Here is a 22732-nt window from a genome sequence, read left to right on the forward strand (position 1 = left end):
CTTTAAAATGTTATTTATTGTTGTTGTTTTATTTTAGTAAATATTCAATCATCACTTCTCTGACTCTTAGTTTTCTCAATCTTAGGTCTTAAGAAGGAATTATAGGATTTTACATCTCCTATAACTGAAAAACCTCCCTCAGATTCACATGTCTGTCAGACATTGTGAAAACTCACAAAACTATACAAGTTAAACAAATCTGTTTGCATTTATTTTTATATAACTCTAATATGAAGTCTCTGGGCAAAGAACTGCCAGTGTGTTTGCCTAATTGTCAGGAAGCATTTAACAGTAAGATTCCTATGTGCTGTTTCCTATCTCTCTTGAGCCCTCTGTTCCTTATCAGTCCCTGTCAGGGGCAAGAGGAGCAGGCAAGCCTCTCCCAGGACGGAGATCAAAGAGATGGGATGCTTGCATAGGACTTCCTTCATTAGCTTTTCCATTTGGTGAAAGGGGTTATTTACGACCCTCTTTTGTTATGGATCGCCTCTTGGCCTTATGGCCTCTATTGCTCCTTGCTTCCTTGGTAAACTTGTAAAGTCTGGTCTCTTGATTTTTATGTAAAGAAGCTACTGGTATATATACTCTTACAGAATTCAATAAAGCACCTTTGCTCCATCAGAGCTTTGGCCCCCGTGTCTGTCTTTTCTCTCTCTCTCTCTATTTCTGGCTGATTCCCTGGAGCACGAAAGCCGGCAGCGTAACCCAGGGAATATTAGCCTCTTTCCTTCTTTCACTCTTTCATCGTCGACTCCGGACCACCAGGTTCCGGTCCAATAAAGGACCAACACCTAATAGCTCAAAGGTTTCAAGATAAGGGAGCAGATTTCACAACACAGAAGTCAAAAATTTTTATGTTAAAGTAAACAAAATAAAACAAAATTTTATCTATTTGAAGTTTTCTAATGACTTTTTTTTTTGATTGTTAAATAATACAGACATTCTGCTGGAAACAGAAACCATTCCATTTACTAAAACTCCCAGTGGTGTAAGTAAGGACCAATTTCAATATGGCCCTCCTGTACTTTTCTTGACAATGATCAGGAAGAAGACAGAGTCATATCATTAAGTGACAGAGAACAATATCTAAAAAAATCAGCATTTACACAGCACTTTTCTCATAGAATCCCAAAGCTTTCAAAGTATAACCATTGATGTCAAATCATTTCAAGGATACAGGTAAGGAAAAGCTATTTATATTTCTTTCTTATAAGACAGGAAAATGAATAATACACAAAGTCAAATGACTTCCATGCAAATGTCATTGGTGACAAAACAGAAAAATAAAATTATGGTTTCTTCATCCTTGGTTTAGGGCACTATGTTCTAAAACATGCTGCCTGTGAAGATAAGATCTTTTAGAAATTCATACTTACAAAATGATTATGATGTATCCTGTTAGGAATCTTTGTTTCTTTTTTAGCTAGATTCATTTAGTGGATTTATATTATTTTAGTCTGTTCTCAAATAACTTTCTGGCAGTGCGGCAATTAAAGAGGGCTGTTATGTTTGAGTCACAGGGGAGCTCATTTCTATCCTAGCCAGTAGTGCTATCAAAGTTCTCATGTCAGCTTGCAAAAACAACCGGTATAAGGGAAATATTCATTAATATATTGATAATGATATTTTTAGAAGGCAAGCTCTAAAATTCGTATTCTTGACATTAACTTTCCCCGTTGTTTTACATCATTCTTTCACTAAAATGTCATTTTTAGCTTTCCTTCTGACTGAACCACAAGTTCTAACCCAGTAGTCCACCTGAAATAAGGATATACTCACTGGCTCTGAGAATGTTCTCCTTGCTGCTGCACCTGGACTGGACCTGCAGAGAGAGCACAGACTCAGTAATTTAGGGCTCACGACAAAGACAGACAGATATGTATGCATATTTAATGGGCAAACTCCTGAGGTCTAGGAGCAAAGGCTTTATGTATTGCATATATCATAACATGTCAATAAAAATGTTAGTTTATTCCATATATTTTTAACTTATCCTTTTCTTACTTAAAGAAAGGACTGATTTCTAGAAAAAAAAAATGGGGGCACAATACTGTAAATGGGACAAGGGTAAAACTAAAGGCATTTTAAAATTGATCTGTATTTGAAATTAGTATATGGGGAAAAATTTGAATTACCACATATTCAATTGTGAATTCAGACCCTGAATATTAAAGGCATTGTGCATATCTCTTGACTAAAGTAATACTGCAATTCAAGTAATAAAGTTGTAATCAAAGAGTCCTTGATAGTCATTTTGAGTTACATATGTTAATGAGGGGAAAAGAGAAATTATGAAATTAAAGTCATTTATTTGCCAGTTCTTAAGTGTGTAGATACATCAATCAGAAACTAATGCTGATTCAAATATTTCAAAGTGGAACATTCTTTTAAATGTTGCAAAACTAATGAATTCAAGAGCCATGTTGGATGACACTGACACTTCTTAATTTCAGAGGAAGCTATTTAAACACCTCTTCTTCCCACTCCACAGCAGCTTGCCCCAAATGGTATACACAACAAATTAACTTCTATTGCTTAACACAGTCTACTACTGTAATGAAACAAATTATGAAAGGAATGTTGCAACTTAGGGTGGGTTATGGTTGTCCTTCCCTGAAAAAAACAAGTGTTAATGTTTAAAGAAAGAACAACAATAATTAAAAAATCACAAACATACACAAGAAAAACACACATACACATACCAAAAAAAAAAAAAGAAAGAAAAAAAGGGGAAAAATAATTCCAGATGTTAAAGTTATTCTCTTTTGGCCCAGATTGTTTAATTAGTTTTAAATACACTAGAATGAAGAAACTAGTCTGGAAGTAATATTCTTAAATGCTTTACTTACAATTTCATTGAATAACACTTCTGGACCAAATGGGAAAGATATTAATGACTACTTAAAATAATACAGGAAGACATGAGAGCAAGGAAAAGAAAAAGAAGAGAGAGAGGCTTGAGTGGGGGTATATCTAGAAGATAGAAAAGAAAGTATGGCCTATAGAAAGGGACAATATATAAATGCAGAATATTCTGCTATTTCTTATTGAAAATTCATACCAAGAGAGTAAGAATGACTAATGAACTTGCTTCAAAATAAAAAGCAAGTTGGCATACCATGGAATGAAATTAAGTGTTAACTATATCACTACAGCCTTAAAGGAGAAAAGAAACAAATACTAATAGACAAATAATAGACAAGCTTAATAAAGAGATAAACTACATTTTAAAAAGCGATTCAAAGAACACAAGAGATACTGAGAAGAGTGAGAGAAAAATCTGGGATAGAGAAGGAAAAGAAAGGGGAAAATGTTAAAAGACAAAAACAGAGTTCAAGGAAGTCAAATGGAAGTCAAGAAGGTCTTCAACAAGATGTAGAAACGGAAGGAGCCCAAACCCATAGCGCAAAGCAATGTTTGCGAATGGAAAGCAGCTCCTTTGATCAGTAATAGTTACTCTTAAGTCGTAGCCTCTATTCCTCCAGAGTTCATCTTTAAGCCCTTCCAATCTAGAGTGGAGCTAGTGTATGGATAGAAACAAGAGATTTACAATGAACAGAGCAGTTCAGATGAGTAGTTCAAATTGTCTCATCAAATGTTTCAACAGATTATATATTGTGTAAATGGAAATGGAGGTGAAGTACTAGCTGGTTTTACCAAAAAAGCAAACCAAACCAAAACCACAATAAAAAAAGAAAACAAATAAACAAAAAACCCCTCTCCCTTCCTTAGGTGGCTTAAAAAACAAAATTCATTCATAACATGAATTTACTAAAGAAACTCAAGTCTTGCTTTGTGGCACATAAGTTTACAATGATACATTTCAAACAGTTTTGGAAAGAGAAATCTGGATGATGAAACAAATTCAAATTTTTAAATCTGTGAATCTAGGTTCAAAAACTGCCAACATCAGTATAACCAATGTTTTCTCATTTACATTACATTGGCTATTCGACTCAAATTTGAGGGAAATCACTTTCAAAAATCAGTGATACAATGAACTTCTTTACCTTAGTGATTTTGAGTATACATTAAAAAATTGAGGAAATTAAATTAAAACATTTTAATACTTATGCATGCAGTAAATGCCCCTTGTTTTTGTACCATGAAGCTGGTTGTCTTTTTAATACTGACTTAATTTTATAAAATCCCAATATGAAGATTTTGCTTAGCTCACAATGTAATGGGGTTTACTTTAAAGGATAAAGTTGAAAAGCAACTACTGTTTTTGTTCTCACAATGTTAAGTCGCTTCAGTCGTGTCCGACTCTTTGCAACCCTATGGACTAGAGCTTACCAGGCTCCTCTGTCCATGGGATTCTCCAGGCAAGAATATTAGAGTGGGTTGCCATTTCCATATTGTAAGAACAATATGGACTATAAAGAAGGCAATACAGATCTGTCTTGAGTTCTATGGTTTTCTGTTATTGTTTTCCTTTATCTTACCCAATTTGTCAAGGATTAAAAATGAAAGGTATGGCCTTGGATGATCTATTACTTTATTCTACTGGATTTCATTATTTTACGAAAATTAACGTTTTTGGTATTGACAATCAATTCCCCTTTTAATTGAAATCAAAACTAAAATCCTGTGTAGAAACAGTGTAATATATTAAAGTTAATGGAGGAAATAAAAAACACAAGAGACTTACTGAAAATTTAGGCAATTAATTTACTAATCAAGACTGCTTTCAGACATCAAATAATTCATTTAATTCATTTCAACATGTGTTTACATATATAACATAATTTTTGCTGAAGATCACATTGTCCATTAAGAAATATTAAGCCATGAAACAGAAAACAAAAGGGGGGAGAGCACATAATAAATGGTAAGGAAAAAAAGTGAAAATGCCTTAAACGAAGCTGAGGAAACTTGAACAAACAACCACGATCTTTAGGTACAGTTAGAGAAGTCACTTACCTTAGGCTTAGGTCATAACAAGAATAGCACAGTGTTTAAAGTCAGCTCTTCATTATGGGAGGTACAATTGAAAGCCATCGGTTATAATAACATGAATTGCTACACAAAAATGAAGACTTGTTCAGCCCAGCATGAAAAGCTAACTCTCATGGGAGAACATTTCAACTTATGTTTAATGCAACATGAAGAACATTTGAGGGTGTAAACATCAAAACACATGAATCTCACAACAGTAAGAGAGGGACAGCCCAATCTCTCAGGAACACAGAAGATTTAATCTGTGACACATAAGGGAAGGCACATCACTCTAACATTGAAAGATGCATGCATAATATATGACCATCTACGGACAGCCCCCACCCCCAACCCCCATCCCACTTGTATACACACAGGCCCACTAAGATACAGGGAAAGAATGTAGTGCCAAGCTGTTATGAAGAAAGCAGGACACACGGAAGCGCAGCAGTGGTCAAGTGATTTGAGAGGTGTTCTTCCCTTAAACCATCCCATCACCATGCTTGTTTTAAAGAAGCCAGGAAAAGACCCCCTTCAATGCTGCAGTAGCTACGAGCCCCCAGCTTGAAGCTAGTGTGTGGAATTTTGATCACCGTTCCCTGCGATGTCAGGGGCTCTCCAGTGGAAGCCAGTTGTGTAACACCAGTTAGCGGGGTACAAATGTGTGACTAACAAATACCCTTTCCCTTCTGCATTTCACAGAAGTGAGGGAGGAGAGAAACAAAACAAAACCCATGTTAAGAATAGGTTCATAACAATGTAAAGATGTATAAATATTAAAATGGAGACTACCTTTGATTACAGGTTAATCAACTCAGGTTTCATAAAACTGACTCTTTTGCTGCTCACCAGGTAATCTGCATTCTTTTTCCTTGAAAATACTTGGAATAAACCTACACAATATGGCTCATATTTAAAGATTCTGAGCAGCTGGTCAGGTGGGGTCAAAGCCAAGAATAAAACAAATCATCTTCTTTGATGAACATTAGGAACGCCCTCTTTATTTTTAGCATGATTTTACTAGCTGGAAGTTACATTTTATATTAAAAAATTAAGCTTCTGTATTTAATTTGGTTTTATTTACATTTAATTTTGCCATATATATGCCTACTTATACAATCTGAGAAATTCTATGTCAATGGTTTGGTTTAAATTTTAAAATTTAAATTTTAAAAAGCAAATAATAAAGAAGACTACCTATTTAAAAATTGTTAGTAAGCCTCCTATGTACTTTTCTCTACCGTCAATAAGACTTTTTTTTTTTTTTACAATGAGCTGTTCCTGTCAATAATACGGTTGTATCGGCTTATTACAAAAAATTTCATCTTTGGTTTTCTATTATTGATGATAGTGGTTAATTTGACCTGCTTTATTTTTTGTATGAGATGTGTTTAATTCATGTGTAGCATACAATTTAGTTAGCAGATTTTTATTTTTTAAAGATCATTTACTTATATTACCATTTTCTTCCTCATCCTATTTTTAGTCCAGAATATCTTGACCTTTCCTTTAGCACATCTTTTATTATTTTAGGCCCTGGGCCCTCCCTCCTTTAATCTTACTTTCTTCACTGGAAAAATAAAAGCTGTTATGGGACTTAAAGGAGATAATATCTGTATCAGTGATTCTAAACATAAAGGTGGAAACAAGTAGCAGTAGCTGTTATGATCAGTGGAGCCACTGACAGCTGTTAAATAATTCTGAATTATATACCCTCCTCATTATAACTTCCCCATCAGCTCAACATGGAGGCAAATTCTTTATTTTTTATGGAAAGAAAAAAAGACCTTAATGTACAGTCATATGTTTTCCTCAGTAGGAATTGGGGAAAACTTTTTGGAAATGACATAGCCATATGTATACTGGTAGGAATGAAAACCATACAATCTAAGGCATGGAGCAACATCTGAACTAGCTCATCTAGATTATTTCTTGTACTCCTGAGCTTTTAGTTCTTAGACAAGCTACTTCCTATACTATTTGTGCTTTAAGATACAGATTAAATTGTATCAGGGCAAAACATATTCCTCAGTTCCTCAACTACAATCTCTTTTTTCCTTGAACTCTGTAACAGCCTTATTGAGACAGAATTTAGCTATTATAAAGTTCACTTAAGTACACATTTGATAGCTTTTAATAGACCTATCTGGCTGTATAATCATTACCATAATCTAGTTTTAAGTTTACCTAAAGTTTACCTATAAGTTTATACTATATCAAATATGGTGTTTTATACAGAGTAAATATTTGTCAACTCTGAATGTTTATTTTGTAGTAATTATATATTTTTTCAATTTCAGCAGATTCAAATTTATTATTTACAGCCTAAGTGTGATCATAGATATTCCTATAGTATTGTAAAATGTTTATTTATTTGGACCCGCCAATATTAAGAGAGATAACATGAAAAAAAAATGTGGATTATAACAAAGACATAACCTATAGAATGACTGCAAGAATTAGGAAAACAGATTACTATTAATACTGCTTAAGGTTAATCAAATAGTGACATGTGGGGTCCAATAAAGGTTTTAGGTCAGGTTAAGATTTCTTGTTTCCTAAGAGAACAGGATGTTCTGTATCTCACAGGTCAGCTCACTAGAATGATGGAGATATTTGATGCATCACGGTCCTTTTGACTTTAATTTCTCTAACTTATTAAACTTATTTAAGAGTAATCTGTCTCTGAAAGAACAAACTTCACTGAATATCATTTACTCATAAAAGTAAAACGTTAGGAGGAGAGAGAAAAAGGACCTCAGATTACTTGCCTCTTTAGCCTACCATGAACGAAAGGAAAGAAAGGATTGATGTGAACAACATTAAGCCAACAACTCTACAATTTTAGACTTTTAAAATCTATTTCTTTCCTTTCTCACTTCCTTTTACAAAAGTCTAGAAAAGCTCTGTTCTGTAGTTCTATTCATTCATCACTTTATCTGGATAAGTTAGGGTATAAGTATTTGGCTCATATGAGCCTCATGACCATTTATTTGTGTTTGTGATATCACAATAAATATGCAACTGAACTCAGAGTTTTGGTTTATTTTGTCCTCTGAAGTCCAGCGGTATGATTTCTACTTAGACATGACATTCAACATCATAAAGTTTTAATTTCCTTATCCGCAAAACGAGGAAAATTAAGTAGGATCATGTATGTAAAAGTAAAAACTACTGTAAAATGAAAAAGAGCAATACAAATCTAAGTCATTATTACTATCCTTATGTACATTTTAAGTCACCTATATTTTATACAGGTGGAATCTGAGACATGAGAATAAAGAATTTGCTTCGGAACATGCCATAAATCAGTGACAAATCATAAGACTATCATTGCCAATTTCTAGACGAAAGTGTCAAAAAGACTAAGGTAAAGTGTGAGGTTACCTCTGCAAGGATTAATCTAATATTGTGTTGTATAATTTTAGTCAAGCTATCTCACTTCTATGGGACTTAGTTTCTTTACCTACAAAATGAAGATGTTTCCAGGGGTTTCAACTGAGGTTGAGGCCCCTTGGGAGAACCTGTGAATAAAAGTGAGGATTCCATTCACTAGAATGGAGAAAAAAATTACAATTATTCACCAACCTAATTAAATTTTATTACTTTCTTTCATTATTAGGTGACAAACTATAGTAATATTAGCAGAATCTATTATTATAATCATCAAATTATTATGCATATTTAAAAATACTGTTTATGTCACCAAGATTTCAAATTACAGTAGTGTTTAAATGACTTGATACTAGATTTTGTCATTTAATGCATTTTAAAAGGCAGTATTATTATTATATAATTTGTAATAGATATTTTGTTCATGATTTCAATTATTTTTTGTAATCCTATATATTTTATCTTATGTATGTTTAAAGTATTTTTCTGAAACAAAGTTTGTAGGTTTTGCCAGATTCCCAAAAGGGTCTATGGAAGCAAAAAGGTTGAAAAAAACCCTGAACTACAACAGATAACATCTAAGCTTCCTTTTATCTCTAGGATTTTGTAACTGTAAGAAACCTTAACCACCTCCATCTGCTGCCCTTTATCAAATTACATATAAAGGAAGTCCTTTTTTTAAGAAAATTAAATATTGGTCACTGAATTAAGCAATTGCCCCTTTAAAAGACCATCCCCGAAACAAAAAAGAAACATGGCTATTAAGAAGTTACAAAGACCTCAGACTTAAAAAAAAAAATTTCTGCTTTACTTGTTATTTTCCTGTTGGTTTAGATAATTAAATGGAATAATCATTTAACATTCATCACATTTCAAACTCTCTAACTAAAGGTGAACTCATACACACACACACACACACACACAAGTGTGAATATGTTTCATTAATTATCTTTTTAATTCAGCCATGTGTTGATCACAGGCAGAGAGCAACAAGGCTGTTATCTAACATGTATCTTTGCAGGCACGTGGACAATATTTATAAGCAACATAATTTTACAAATCTTTTCCAGAGGACCAGTCTTAAATGTTTTCCCACTGTTATTTAAATCACTACTGTCTTATTAAATTCCACTTAGCTTTCCGAAGTCCAGGTAAACGTGAAGAATTTATCTTCTTTCAGTATTGCTGCTGCTGCTAAGTCGCTTCAGTTGCGTCCGACTCTGTGTGACCCCATAGAAGGCAGCCCACAAGGCTCTCCTGTCCCTGGGATTCTCCAGGCAAGAACACTGGAGTGGGTTGCCATTTCCTTCTCCAATGCGTGAAAGTGAAGTCGCTCAGTCCTATCCGACTCTTAGCGACCCCATGGACTGCAGCCTACCAGGCCCCTCCGGCCACGGGATTTTCCAGGCAAGAGTAATGGAGTGGGTTGCCATTGCCTTCTCTGTCTTTCAGTATTAACCTCTTCTAAAGAAGTTGAACTGTGGCAGGTTACACAGCCGGTGAAGTGAATAATCATCATTGAAAATGAGAAGTCTTTATGCTGCTTTATAGGTAACATGGCAAGTTCCTTATTCTCAAAAAGAATAATACAATAGGAAGAACATGTAGAAGAATAGAACTGATCACACCATGACTCAATGGGAAATTAATCTGAACATCAATGGTGAATATTCTTAATGTATTTCCCATTTAAAGCTTTAATTCTAAATTGAGTCATTCTCAATGACCTCTAGAAAATTTGTAAATTCCAGGTTGGTCTTCCCTCGCTACCAAAAATTTTTGTGAGTTTATGTTTGTTCTGAGGATTTTAATGTTGATCATGATAATTATGAGGAAAATATACTACCTAATTATAAACACACACACACATATAATAAAACAAACCTAAATATTTTTTGACTAGTAGGGATTTTGAATTATTCAAAATATTATTTATCTCAATTTTCAGATGAATAAATGATTATTTTACAGAATAATTTATCTTCATTTTAGAGATGAAAAAGCCAGGATTGTTACTGGCTTTAGATCATACAGTACAGTAGTGATGGAACTTAACCCTCTTGACTTCCAAATCAATTTCTCTAAACACTAGTAGAAAACCTTATGTTTCTAACCTAACAACAGCAATCACTGTATTCCTAATCAGACCTGAATTTTCATTGACTTTCTACTCTTGACTATTTCTGGTAGCAATGAAAACCATTTAGAATAGGCATGTGAATGTAGGAGTGAAGAAAAACTGATATAAAGGCAGTTTGGGGAGTAGCACTCTGGAACCAAACTGGATTTGAATCTTTCAGCTCTATCATTATTAGCTGTTAAAACTGGGTAAGTCATAATCTCTCTCTTTGTTTTCTTACATATAAAATGAGAATAATAGCAATAACTATCTCATAGGGTTGCTGTGAAGAAAATGAGATAATATGAAATAAGGTGTTTGCTTAGAAGAATATCTGGCCCAGAGTGAACAGTGTATAAGTATTAGCTATTACTATGTTTGTTGTTATTATTATCATTCTTTTGTTTGGATGATATTCTAGATCTGTAATAAAGAATGTTATCTAATTTCTTTTGTGATTTTGACAGCTCTCATAAATAAGATCAAGTAACATTAGTTTAGGTAAGTATTTGAATAGAAATTTTAAAAGAACTAATAAATCTAATGAAATAAAACCCTTGTACGAGACAGCTGCAGTCAATAATATAAAAGCCTGAATTATTGAGCACTTGTAATTATTTTCTAATACTTGTAACCATTTTCTAATACTTGACAGAAAACCATATTAGTTTTCATTAACCATGAATTTTGAAATGTTGAGTTTTTAACTAGATTCTCCTTGATCTTCTTAGAGTAGTAGCAGAAATGCTGACCCAAAATGTGGCTCTTTGGCATAAAGATTATTTTGTCAAAGAGTAGACATAAAAGAAGCTCTGACACAGAGTAGAAGTTACCCTTTTGCAAGGGAAATTTACATATATAAAACAAATTTCCATTTATACTACAGTCTCAGTCTTCTGGATCTGAAGAGAAGGATGACTCTAAATCACAAGATAATCTTGTCAATGGAGAAGGCACCAATTTAATCTGTGTAACAAACCCTATACCTGTTTACTGAACTTTTCCTGGTAATCTATCTGTAACTGGGTTTCCTGTCCCTACCTTTCATTTGTCTTTAGTTGAGGATGATATTTAAACTGGTAGTTTAAGTTATCTTAGGGAGTTACTCATTTTTTCCTGGGTAGCTCCCAAGTAAACATGAGGTACACATGTTAACAAACTTTTGTTTTCCTCTTGTAAATCAGAATCACAGGTATCTCAGCAAAGATTTCAAATAGATACATGAAAAATTATTTGTCTCCTCTAACATTCTTAAATGTCATGTCATATCACTTATTCACTAAAACAAAACAAATTACTATTTTTATTGAGTATAATATACCATGTATTATACTGCATTGTTTTCCTTTCTAAATCAAAGCTTTATATTGTAGTTGTTAAAAACAAAATTCAACTGAGAAAATTTGAGGATCTACTTGGCTTTACTCAACATTACATGAATTGAGCAGCACCCCAACTAGTAATTAGTAAGGAGCTCTGAGGAGCTGAAGAAATAGAAGGTTTTTGGAGGCAGAAAGGTGGTAAGACAAGGAAGTCATAAAAAAGAGACAAAAATATTTTATGTTAGGCTACCTTCCTTGGTATATTCAACCCTGAATATTCATCGGAAGGACTGATGCTGTAGCTCCAAACCTTTAGCCACTGATGCGAAGAGCTGACTCATTAGAAAAGACCCTGATGCTGGGAAAGATTGCAGGCAGGAGGTGAAGGGGATGACAGGGGATGAGAGAGGACAAGATGGTGGGATGGCATCACCGACTCAACAGACATGAGTTTGAGCAAGCTCTGGGAGATGGTGAAGGACAGGGACGCCTGTCGTGCTGTAGTCCATGGGGTCGCAAAGAGCTGGACATGACTGAGTGACTGAACAACCACCACCTGACTTGGGGTGGTGGAAGAGGGTGGGGGAGGGCAGCTACCTATCAGGTGGATTGCCTCACCAGTGCCGCTGGCCAGGAAACCCCAGACGGACTAGTTAAAGGTTACATTCCTGGGAGAGGCTGAAACTGCACGGCCAGGTATTAAGCCTTGATTTGCTGATGTAGGGCTTAGCACGAGTGACTCCATTTTGGGCCTGTTGTTTCTTTTTTAACACAGCATCAGTTTAAAAAGCTGTGACTTTTATTTCTCTAAATGCTTAATTATTAAGAGTATTCATAAGGTATATGGAAGATGTATAAAAGTAAACATTTCTAAAACATATTAATAAGCAGCACTGATTTAGAAAATGTTTAGGGATTTCCCCTGAGGCCTAGAAATAAGAGCTAAGTATTCTGAAGCCTTATATTGCAGCCACATGTAGTGCATATTGGGCTTCCCTGGTGGCTCAGGTGGTAAAGAATTGCCTGCAATGCAGAAGACTCTGGTTGGATCTCTGGGTCAGGAAGATCCCCTGGAGAATGGAAGGGGTACCAACTCTAGCATCTTATTGATCAAGTCTCTCATTACCTAACCAAGTAAACAGTTAACAGATACAGCTTGATACTATTGTTAGACGCTTGTTTGCAGTATACCAGTCCTTTCCATTTTCAAGTTTTGGATGTCTGATGATGATGATAAAAGTTGCTCGGTCATGTCCAACTCTTTGCAACTGCATGGACTATAGTCCATGGAATTCTCCCGGCCAGAATACTGGAGTGGGTGGCCTTTCCCTTCTCCAGGGGATCTTCCCAACCCAGGGATCGAATCCAGGTCTCCTGCATTGCAGGTGGATTCTTTACCAGCTGAGCCACAAGGGAAGCCCAAGAATACTGGAGTGGGTAGCCTATCCCTTCTCCAGAGGATATTCCCGACCCAGGAACTGAACCGGGTTTCCTGCATTGCAGGTGGATTCTTTACCAGCTGAGCCACAAGGGAAGCCCAAGAATACTGGAGTGGGTAGCCTATCCCTTCTCCAGAGGATATTCCCGACCCAGGAACTGAACCGGGTCTCCTGTATTGCAGGCGGATTCTTTACCAACTGAGCCATGAGGGAAGCTTGGATGTCTATGCTTAAGGAAAGGAAAGGCAGAAAATTCATTGCCATTAAAGCTGAGCTTTTAGCTTACAGAGAAGACATAACTATTAAAAGTTTTTTTTTTTTAAAGATAAACTCATGACTCTCATACAATTATAAAATGAACATGTGTTAAAGATTTTATCCAAAGTGTTAATTAATGAGAGAACGAAGAAGATGGTTTAATTTGTTCAAAAGAGAATAAAAAAATACACATATATGGAATATCAGGAATGTCAAAATGAATTTACACATTAATTGAGCAAAAATTAACTGCATCTCCAACTGGACTTAATATGTATTTCTATGGATTAAAATCATTTACATTACTATTCATATACTACAATCCAATACACAATAGCTCAGATGATAAAAGGAGATGATGACCCAGAAGGATCTAGATAAGACAGCCAATAATCTTTTTCATTCATTTCAAAGTCTTTCACAATTTTACCTGATAAATTTTTGACCTGGGTAGGGTACACCTATTAATTGAATTTATGTCTGTAAGTCGAGTTCTAGTTTTGTGAGGTTTTATTTTTGAGTTTTTCTCCTAGTGTATAACCTTGGTTTCTAAGATTATACAAAATATCTATTGTAGCTACTTTTAAGTGGACTTCAGCTTTTGTATTATCATAATATTAAAATGAGTTTACCATATTGAAAAAAATGGCATAAATTCATATGAAATTTTCATTCTTTTAAAAATGTGACTTAAAATATAACTTTCAAATCTTAATACACATACATATGTGTAGTTTTATTTTTCATCCAAGTCCAGTGAAAACTCAGTTTGAATATAAACCTTATCTTGTCAAGATTCAGGTCATGAAAAATTCCTAAGGAAAAGAGAAGAACCTTAATATTTATTAAATCAAGCTGGTCAGTGTATGGATATTTGTCAGATACATTCTTTACTATGTATTTGATATATTTAATTAAAAAATGAGAACTGTAAAAAAAGAAAAGAGGGAACTGATTTTACCGAAGGGCACTGGTATGACACTGATATACTCACAAATCGTTTGGATTAGATTTTTTACATTTAGAATTTGGGATCATCTGTATATCCTTTTTCCCTCTTTATTTTAAGAATACAAATGCCAAGATTTCAATCCAAGTATTTTCCATCTTTTTTTTCCTTCACTAAATAAATAGTGGACTGAGAATGCTGTTAAATTGTAACTGCTAATGTTGACAGCTTCACCATTAGCCAATTTATTCTCTCAGCTCTTCTCAGGGTTGCTTCAAGTAGCTTTGCAGTGCCTTGCATTGTTCAGTTGTTACATGAGGAATATAACCAGGTCAAACTCCACAGAAACACATCCACCAAAGCTTTCCAACTCTTAGGTTTCTTATATACTGCTGCTGCTGCTGCTGCTAAGTCGCTTCAGTCGTGTCCAACTCTGTGCGACCCCATAGATGGCAGCCCACCAGGCTCCCCCATCCCTGGGATTCTCCAGGCAAGAACACTGGAGTGGGTTGCCATTTCCTTCTCCAATGCATGAAAGTGAAAAGTGAAAGTGAAGTCGCTCAGTCGTGTCTGACTCTTAGCAACCCCATGGACTGCAGCCTACCAGGCTCCTTCGTCCATGGGATTTTCCAGGCAAGAGTACTGGAGTGGGGTGCCATTGCCTTCTCCGTCTTATACACTAGCTATTCTTAAAATTTTTCCACATAGGGAATTCTTCAGTAATAATTTTTCCTTCTATACATGCTTCTTTATTCTTTATTTACATTCTCTATAGAACTGCCTACTTTCTCCTCTTTTCTTAAATTCACCACCAATATTACTTCTTTCTGCTAAATGTTAATAGCAAATAACATGGGAGAGATCAAGGGTGATTCCCCCCCCACCTTTCTTTTCTTATCTATATTCTTTACTGAACATGTGAAAAACAAGACAAAAGTTGTTGAAAATGAAATAGAAAGTGTCATTGAAAATGATAGACATTTGACTTTTTTAGAAATTCTAAAATTCAAACCTTTTAGTATAATATAGATTGACCATTATAGTATTTGTTCAATTCAGTCTCAGTCAACTGTTGATAGATTTATTTTGAACCATCACAACACATCCTTCCTCAGTCCTTCCTCTGCATACATATCTGCAATAAGATACTTAGGATTAGTTTACAGTCTATAATCATAGAACAGTTGTTAAGCTGGCTTTATAAATTGCAACCCTGGATGTATTAGCATTATATTTTAACTCATCTAAGCTAAAAAAGGCACACATATACTTTAGTCTTTTCACAGAGTCACTGTATTTCAGACTTAGAAATTTTACAAGTAGAGATGCTACTTGTAAATTAGATATCTAATTCATTTATGCTAATTCATTCATTCAGATTACTACTTTTATACTGCTGTGAACTAATAGGCCTAAAATTTAGGCACAATATATGCTTGGGTCACTATATTAAACACAAGAGCAGCTATGTTCATCCCATTTTGTTCCTTTTCAGTAAAATGAGATGCACTTATTCATTTTAACAGCAATTATTAAGAGAGTGAAATATAGGGAACTGTATGTAGTAAGAAGGTGGGTGAATGTAAATAAGGTAATAAATAATGGACTGAGGATTCTTAAAGATTATTCTTCCCTTCAAACTTCTTACACCAACCTTTAAAATATCATTGTAGACCTTAAAAACACCAACATCATCCCTGTTCTGAAATTGTCTTTTAAAGTCAAAAGGTATAGCTTACAAAATTTTAAAGACTGTGTATGTTAAGAAAATATTTTGAATTACATCATGACTAATCTCAAGTAGCAAAATTTCCTTTTATGGGTGGGATATTTTTACCAAAGTGGTTTAAAAAAAAAAACGTAAAGCAATGACATAATATGACTACATCTACCAGGATAAATGACTCAATAAAGCAAAGCCCAAGTAGGTAACTCTATCTGGATAGTATTTCAGACCAAAGCCTTGAAACAGAGGTCAGTTACGTCTGAAAGATAGATAATTAAAAGGACAGTGATACAGGTGGACTGAAAGAGTGGTACCTATATGAACACTTTAGAAATGCTAATACTATCACTGACCTGTAGTGTGAGAATGGCTACAGAGATCCTTGCTATATGGCGGCATTTAAGGTTGAACAAGTAACCCAATGTTATTTTGACTTGTCCTTCGATTCTTGAACTGTGCTACATGGCTCTAAAACAGATGAACTGGGGAGATTACAGGTATATGTGCTACGTATAAAAGGAAATGAGCTAAAGGAGGCAGTTTAGATGATTCTGAACTTCTGGTCATATGACATTTTTTGTTTGTTCAAACTTCACTAACCTAAACATCAAGGTTGGAGTAACTGACAGTTGTATGGTTCAATTACTGTCCTTATATTTATCTGGAAACATCCAGAAAACAGAAAAACTGGGCATTAGGAATCTAAAGATGAAATGCCTAATTTTAGGATCACTCACTTGCTTCCCATCTTCTCAAGATGAAACTATAATGTAAAAGGAAAAAGGAAGTTTTTCTCACTCGGAAAAATAGCATAGTTTAACTTATTTGCTTATGAAGAAAAAAATGCACACATGAAACAAGATGAATGCTTAATGGAACAGATAAAAGGTGCTGATCACATGATCCTTAAACTAGTGCTCCCAATAAACATTTAAAATACTCAAGGCAATTAAAAGTTGTTTATAAAAACAGTTTGAAACTGTCATGGATATGAAGGAGTTAAGTCATATTCGGTATATTTAACACTGGATGACTAGGCTGTGAAATCTGATGGCAAGACAATTAAAATCAGTCTCATTTTCACCCAAACTACTTCAGTCTCTTAAGCCAAATATCTGAGATTAAAAATTGACTCAACGTTTTCTCTTATAACCTCTTTCAGGTCTCAATGGTATCCTATTTTTTTCTTTCCTACTCTCTCATTCATGTGCATTCTTTGAATGGATGCCTATCTCCTCAGATGAGAAGTACCAGTGAGTAATTCAGCAGTGTTGTACTTGGGTCTCCGGCATTGCAGGCGGATTCTTTGCTGTCTGGGCCACCAGGGAAGCCCAATTTAGCAGTATCTGACTGCAAAAGATCATTTTTCTCCCTCAGTTTTCTCTTTCATTCCTGAGGAATTCCCTTCTCTGTCAAGCACTGTAGAGATGTTCATCATTAATTACTGCAATTTTAATATTAAATGTAAAGGGCTAGATTGCTACAAAACTTTTCTTTCAGTGCAGATATACACAGCAGCATTCTCAAAGAGCCATGCATTAGTTCATGCCATGCTTGTCAATGAGAACAGTTAGGCATGGCAGCCCAGATAGAATTAGATTTAATTGCTGTGTGCTGGGATAGCAGCAAGTTGCCAAAGAGGAAAGAAGAGAAAAAAATAAAGCAGCAAGCCCAATTTTTATGACTGTAGGCAATATTGACTGCAGAATGGCCAGAACAAAATTTCAAAAATAAACCCTTCTTTTCTTATCCTAAGGCAGACTTAGAAACAGAACAAGGAAAATTGCTAATATAATTGAAAACTCTGGCTATAAAAGTCCATATGAATCTGAATTCCATTCAGAGTTTCATGGAACACGAATTTAAAAATATCCTTAAGGTCTTTCTGAATTTACCTGTGTTCTATAAGTTGTTGCTTTTGCTCTGCAACTATTTAATATGGGAAAGTCAGAATAAGTGACCAATTTCTAAAATACCGAGGCAGAAAAGAGAATGGAAAACCAGGGCTTGTTTTCTTTCTCCATCTCTCTTTCTTTACTTTCTATTGCCCCCTAATTTCTCTTTTTCTTTAAAGAGTTTATTTTAATGCAAAACATTTGATACCAACATATCTTCTTTCTTCTCCCCTCTCAATTTCCAGGGATATATGCAATTTAGGTTTCCTAATCATAATATACATCTAGCTGTTATATTAAAAATAATGTTAGTTTATGTAATAACATCCCTATGTTTTAAAAATCTTTGCTTTCTATAGTAACAAAGCTCACATTGAAAAAACCAAAAGGACTTGAAAAGGTAGATTAAAAAATGATATAACCACACATAGTTCCCAAGCTATGTGTGATTTTAATTTATCATCCAATGTATTGATAATTATTCCTGGATAAAAAAATACCTCGCTGAAAAACTAAATATGAATCTCGGTTCCTAAAATATTTAAGTTGAAAAGAAGTAAGTCAATATGATAAAATTTATATACTTATGAAAAACTCTGATGTTATATATACGTAATTACACAAGTTGAACTTTTCAAAGCTAATGCAAAGAATATTACCATATATTATCCACTTTTATTTCTAGCTTAGCCTATTGATGCTAGTAGGGTGCCCTGTGGAAAAACTCTCAATGGGTCTTTCTAATTCCACATTTTGTAATTCTTATTAAAAATGAGAATAAAATGAAAATTCCTTAGAGAGATTCTGTAAGAAGACAAAAGAATACTATTTTAAAAAACTCTTGAATAATAGACATAGACACAGACATAGACAAAGGATTAACAAAACTATGAATACTGCAGATTAATCTACTTTGGAGAATGATAGCTGCAATTGTAAAATGAGGTGTTATTAGATAAAACAGGTAAGTGCCTGAAATACATGTGAAAGACTATCAGTATGATCAGAACGGATTTCACAGGATTCAAAACATGCCCTTAAATTCAACTGAGTAGACTTTTATGACTTCGCAGGGCAGAGGACAGCATTAAGGGCTGAAAATTGGCATTCTTCTTCATAAGCAATGTAAATAAAGAGTAACATCAAGCTTTTTTAAATTTATCCTTTCCAAAGAGGTGTGTACTTGGCAAATAAATGAAATAAGCCTTACCACCAACTTAGAATAACTGATACCATCTTTGTATAGAAAAAATGTGGCTTAAAGAAATAGTATTGTATTTCTCAAGTTACAAATTAAGACCCTAAGGACTCAAATCTATTCTAGGAAAATCTGCCCTATGCAAGTTCTTTCTTGAGAACTTACCAACAAACTGGTAAATTTTAAAATAACTCCCCCATGACTATTTTGTGAATACAAGACCCCCCAAATGGTAATTTTCCTATAGATTTTTTATGCTAACACTAAATAGCTTCACTTTTTAAGCCAAAGACATTTTTCTAGCAATATTTCCAAACACCACAGCCTGAATACATAAAATATGACTTAAAAGAATAGACAATATTCCAATTTGTAAACTCCTTAAGTGAGGCCCCACATTTACTTTTTGCTATGTTTTCTATATACCTAATATGGTAATATCTACTTTGTAGTATAGATGCTCAAAGATACTTGATGACTCATCATGACCTGTGCTGCGCTGTGCTTAGTCACTCAGTTGTGTCAGACTCTTTGCGACCCCACGGACTGTAGCCTGCCAGGCTCCTCTGTCCATGGGGATTCTCCAGGAAAGAATACTGGCAGAGTGGGTTGCCATTCCCTTCTCCAGGGGATCTTCCCAACCCAGGGATCGAAGCTAGGTCTCCCGCATTGCAGGCAGATTCTTTACTGTCTGAGCCACCAGGAAAGTCCAATCATGACCTACTTGTAGGGTTAGCAATTATAAACAATCAAGTAAAAATAACTATTATATCGATTCCAATTTTTACATTAATTCAGGGTATTAAGATCCATTATACACTTTCAAGCTCAACGTATGTTCTGTATCTGCATCTGGCACTCTGACTAAGCTTCAGGTAGAAAGTAAAGTGTATACTCTACAGCGATAAAGTATTTTGATTTTGGATAATCAAAATCCAACTCCTTTAAAAGTACACCATTAATATTTTAATAGGACTAAAAATACTATTTGGTACATTCATAACAAATTAGTTCTCTCATGCGCAGACTATGCAGTAGAAATCACTGCCTTTAATTCACAGTCATATATTCATTTTACTTTGCTCAGCTGGCTCAAAAGCCTGTCTCTTACTGACAAGATACTAAGGACACAGAGGGTTTTTAACATGTCAGAAATATCAGCATTCACTAGAAAGAGAAATTAGATACAATAATACATGCCATAGAAAGTTTATTGAAATGTAACTATATAGACATAAACCCTTGATATAAACATTCAATTTATAAATTCATTAGCAAACACTGATTTTTGATACTACGGAAATGCCCTTGCCCCAAATTGCTAGCTCCCTCCCACTTTTACTTTCCACAACAATGTGTATTTTAAAAAAGGTGTCCTACTTATCTTTGACAAAGGAGGCAAGGATATACAATGGAAAAAAGACAACCTCTTTAACAAGTGGTGCTGGGAAAACTGGTCAACCACTTGTAAAAGAATGAAACTAGAACACTTTCTAACACCATACACAAAAACAAATTCAAAATGGATTAAAGATCTAAATGTAAGACCAGAAACTATAAAACTCCTAGAGGAGAACATAGGCAAAACACTCTCCGACATAAATCACAGCAAGATCCTCTATGACCCACCTCCCAGAATATTGGAAATAAAAGCAAAACTAAACAAATGGGACCTAATGAAACTTAAAAGCTTTTGAACTACAAAGGAAATTATAAGTAAGGTGAAAAGACAGCCGTCAGATTGGGAGAAAATAATAGCAAATGAAGAAACAGACAAAGGATTAATCTCAAAAATATACAAGCAACTCCTGCAGCTCAATTCCAGAAAAATAAATGACCCAATCAAAAAATGGGCCAAAGAACTAAACAGACATTTCTCCAAAGAAGACATACAGATGGCTAACAAACACATGAAAAGATGCTCAACATCACTCATTATCAGAGAAATGCAAATCAAAACCACAATGAGGTACCATTACACGCCAGTCAGGATGGCTGCTATCCAAAAGTCTACAAGCAATAAATGCTGGAGAGGGTGTGGAGAAAAGGGAACCCTCTTACACTGTTGGTGGGAATGCAAACTAGTACAGCCACTATGGAAAACAGTGTGGAGATTTCTTAAAAAACTGGAAATAGAACTGCCATATGACCCAGCAATCCCACTTCTGGGCATACACACTGAGGAAACCAGATCTGAAAGAGACACGTGCACCCCAATGTTCATTGCAGCACTGTTTATAATAGCCAGGACATGGAAGCAACCTAGATGCCCATCAGCAGATGAATGGATAAGGAAGCTGTGGTACATATACACCATGGAATATTACTCAGCCATTAAAAAGAATTCATTTGAATCAGTTCTAATGAGATGGATGAAACTGGAGCCCATTATACAGAGTGAAGTAAGCCAGAAAGATAAAGAACATTACAGCATACTAACACATATATATGGAATTTAGAAAGATGGTAACGATAACCCTATATGCAAAACAGAAAAAGAGACACAGAAATACAGAACAGACTTTTGAACTCTGTGGGAGAAGGTGAGGGTGGGATGTTTCAAAAGAACAGCATGTATACTATCTATGGTGAAACAGGTCACCAGCCCAGGTGGGATGCATGAGACAAGTGCTCAGGCCTGGTGCACTGGGAAGACCCAGAGGAATCGGGTGGAGAGGGAGGTGGGAGGGGGGATCGGGATGGGGAATAAGTGTAAATCTATGGCTGATTCATATCAATGTATGACAAAACCCACTGAAATGTTGTGAAGTAATTAGCCTCCAACTAAAAAAGAAAAAAAAACCAAAAACAAAAACAAACAAAAAAAGGTGTCCTATTTTAAGCTGCTGCAAGAAGAAAACAGAATATAAGATCCTGATGCCATTCAGAATTTGCCAGGGTAAAAATACTTTGGAGAAACTGAATTCTGTCAGAGGTTAAAAAGCATTTTCTCAGCAGTAATGTTACAAATAGCATATAGATTCCTACATTAATCCATATATGTCTACTTGACCCTTAATTCAGTTAAACCATAGCTACATTTTAGCTTATTAAGGGTTATATAAACTTTTAAGAACTAGCCTAAAAATCTGGCAACCACTTATGAAGCTGTTTTCACCGGAAATGGTTTTGCCCCACTTATAAGTTGGTGACTACCTTTAGAGTATGACAGACAGTAGAATCCTAATGAAATTCAAGGACAATACAATGATGGTGTTCAGGATGTGCTACGCGTAAATGTGGCACCTCGGCACACTGAACAAACTGGAGTATGAGAAGATGGCGAAAGCAAGGTCTCCTGTCCTTCCCCCGCCCCTCAAAATGGTCCTAAGACCCTCAAATGAGAGGTGTCCTCTTTATACCCTGAGGAAAGAAGCATTGTTTTTTCCAAGATAGAAGGACACCAAGAAGAATAAGAATGAACAGGTCTTAGTAAGTTTCTTTCAGTTTACTATCCTTAGCTTATACTTTTTGTCCCATCATATTTCTCCATGA

General features: G+C 34.9%; 1 protein-coding gene across 8 annotated transcripts in view; it reads right to left on the reverse strand.

The window, feature by feature from the left end:
- GPHN (gephyrin) overlaps window positions 1-22732 on the reverse strand; it is a 524395-nt gene that overhangs the window by 144316 nt on the left and 357347 nt on the right. For all 8 annotated transcript variants that reach the window (XM_043918814.1, XM_043918812.1, XM_043918815.1 and 5 more), the window contains one exon: window positions 1780-1822. In XM_043918814.1, the coding sequence (XP_043774749.1) occupies window positions 1780-1822 (43 nt within the window). The remainder of the gene's footprint in view (window positions 1-1779; window positions 1823-22732) is intronic.

This window comes from Cervus elaphus, chromosome 12 (genome assembly GCF_910594005.1).
Source record: "Cervus elaphus chromosome 12, mCerEla1.1, whole genome shotgun sequence".
NCBI lineage: Eukaryota > Metazoa > Chordata > Mammalia > Artiodactyla > Cervidae > Cervus > Cervus elaphus.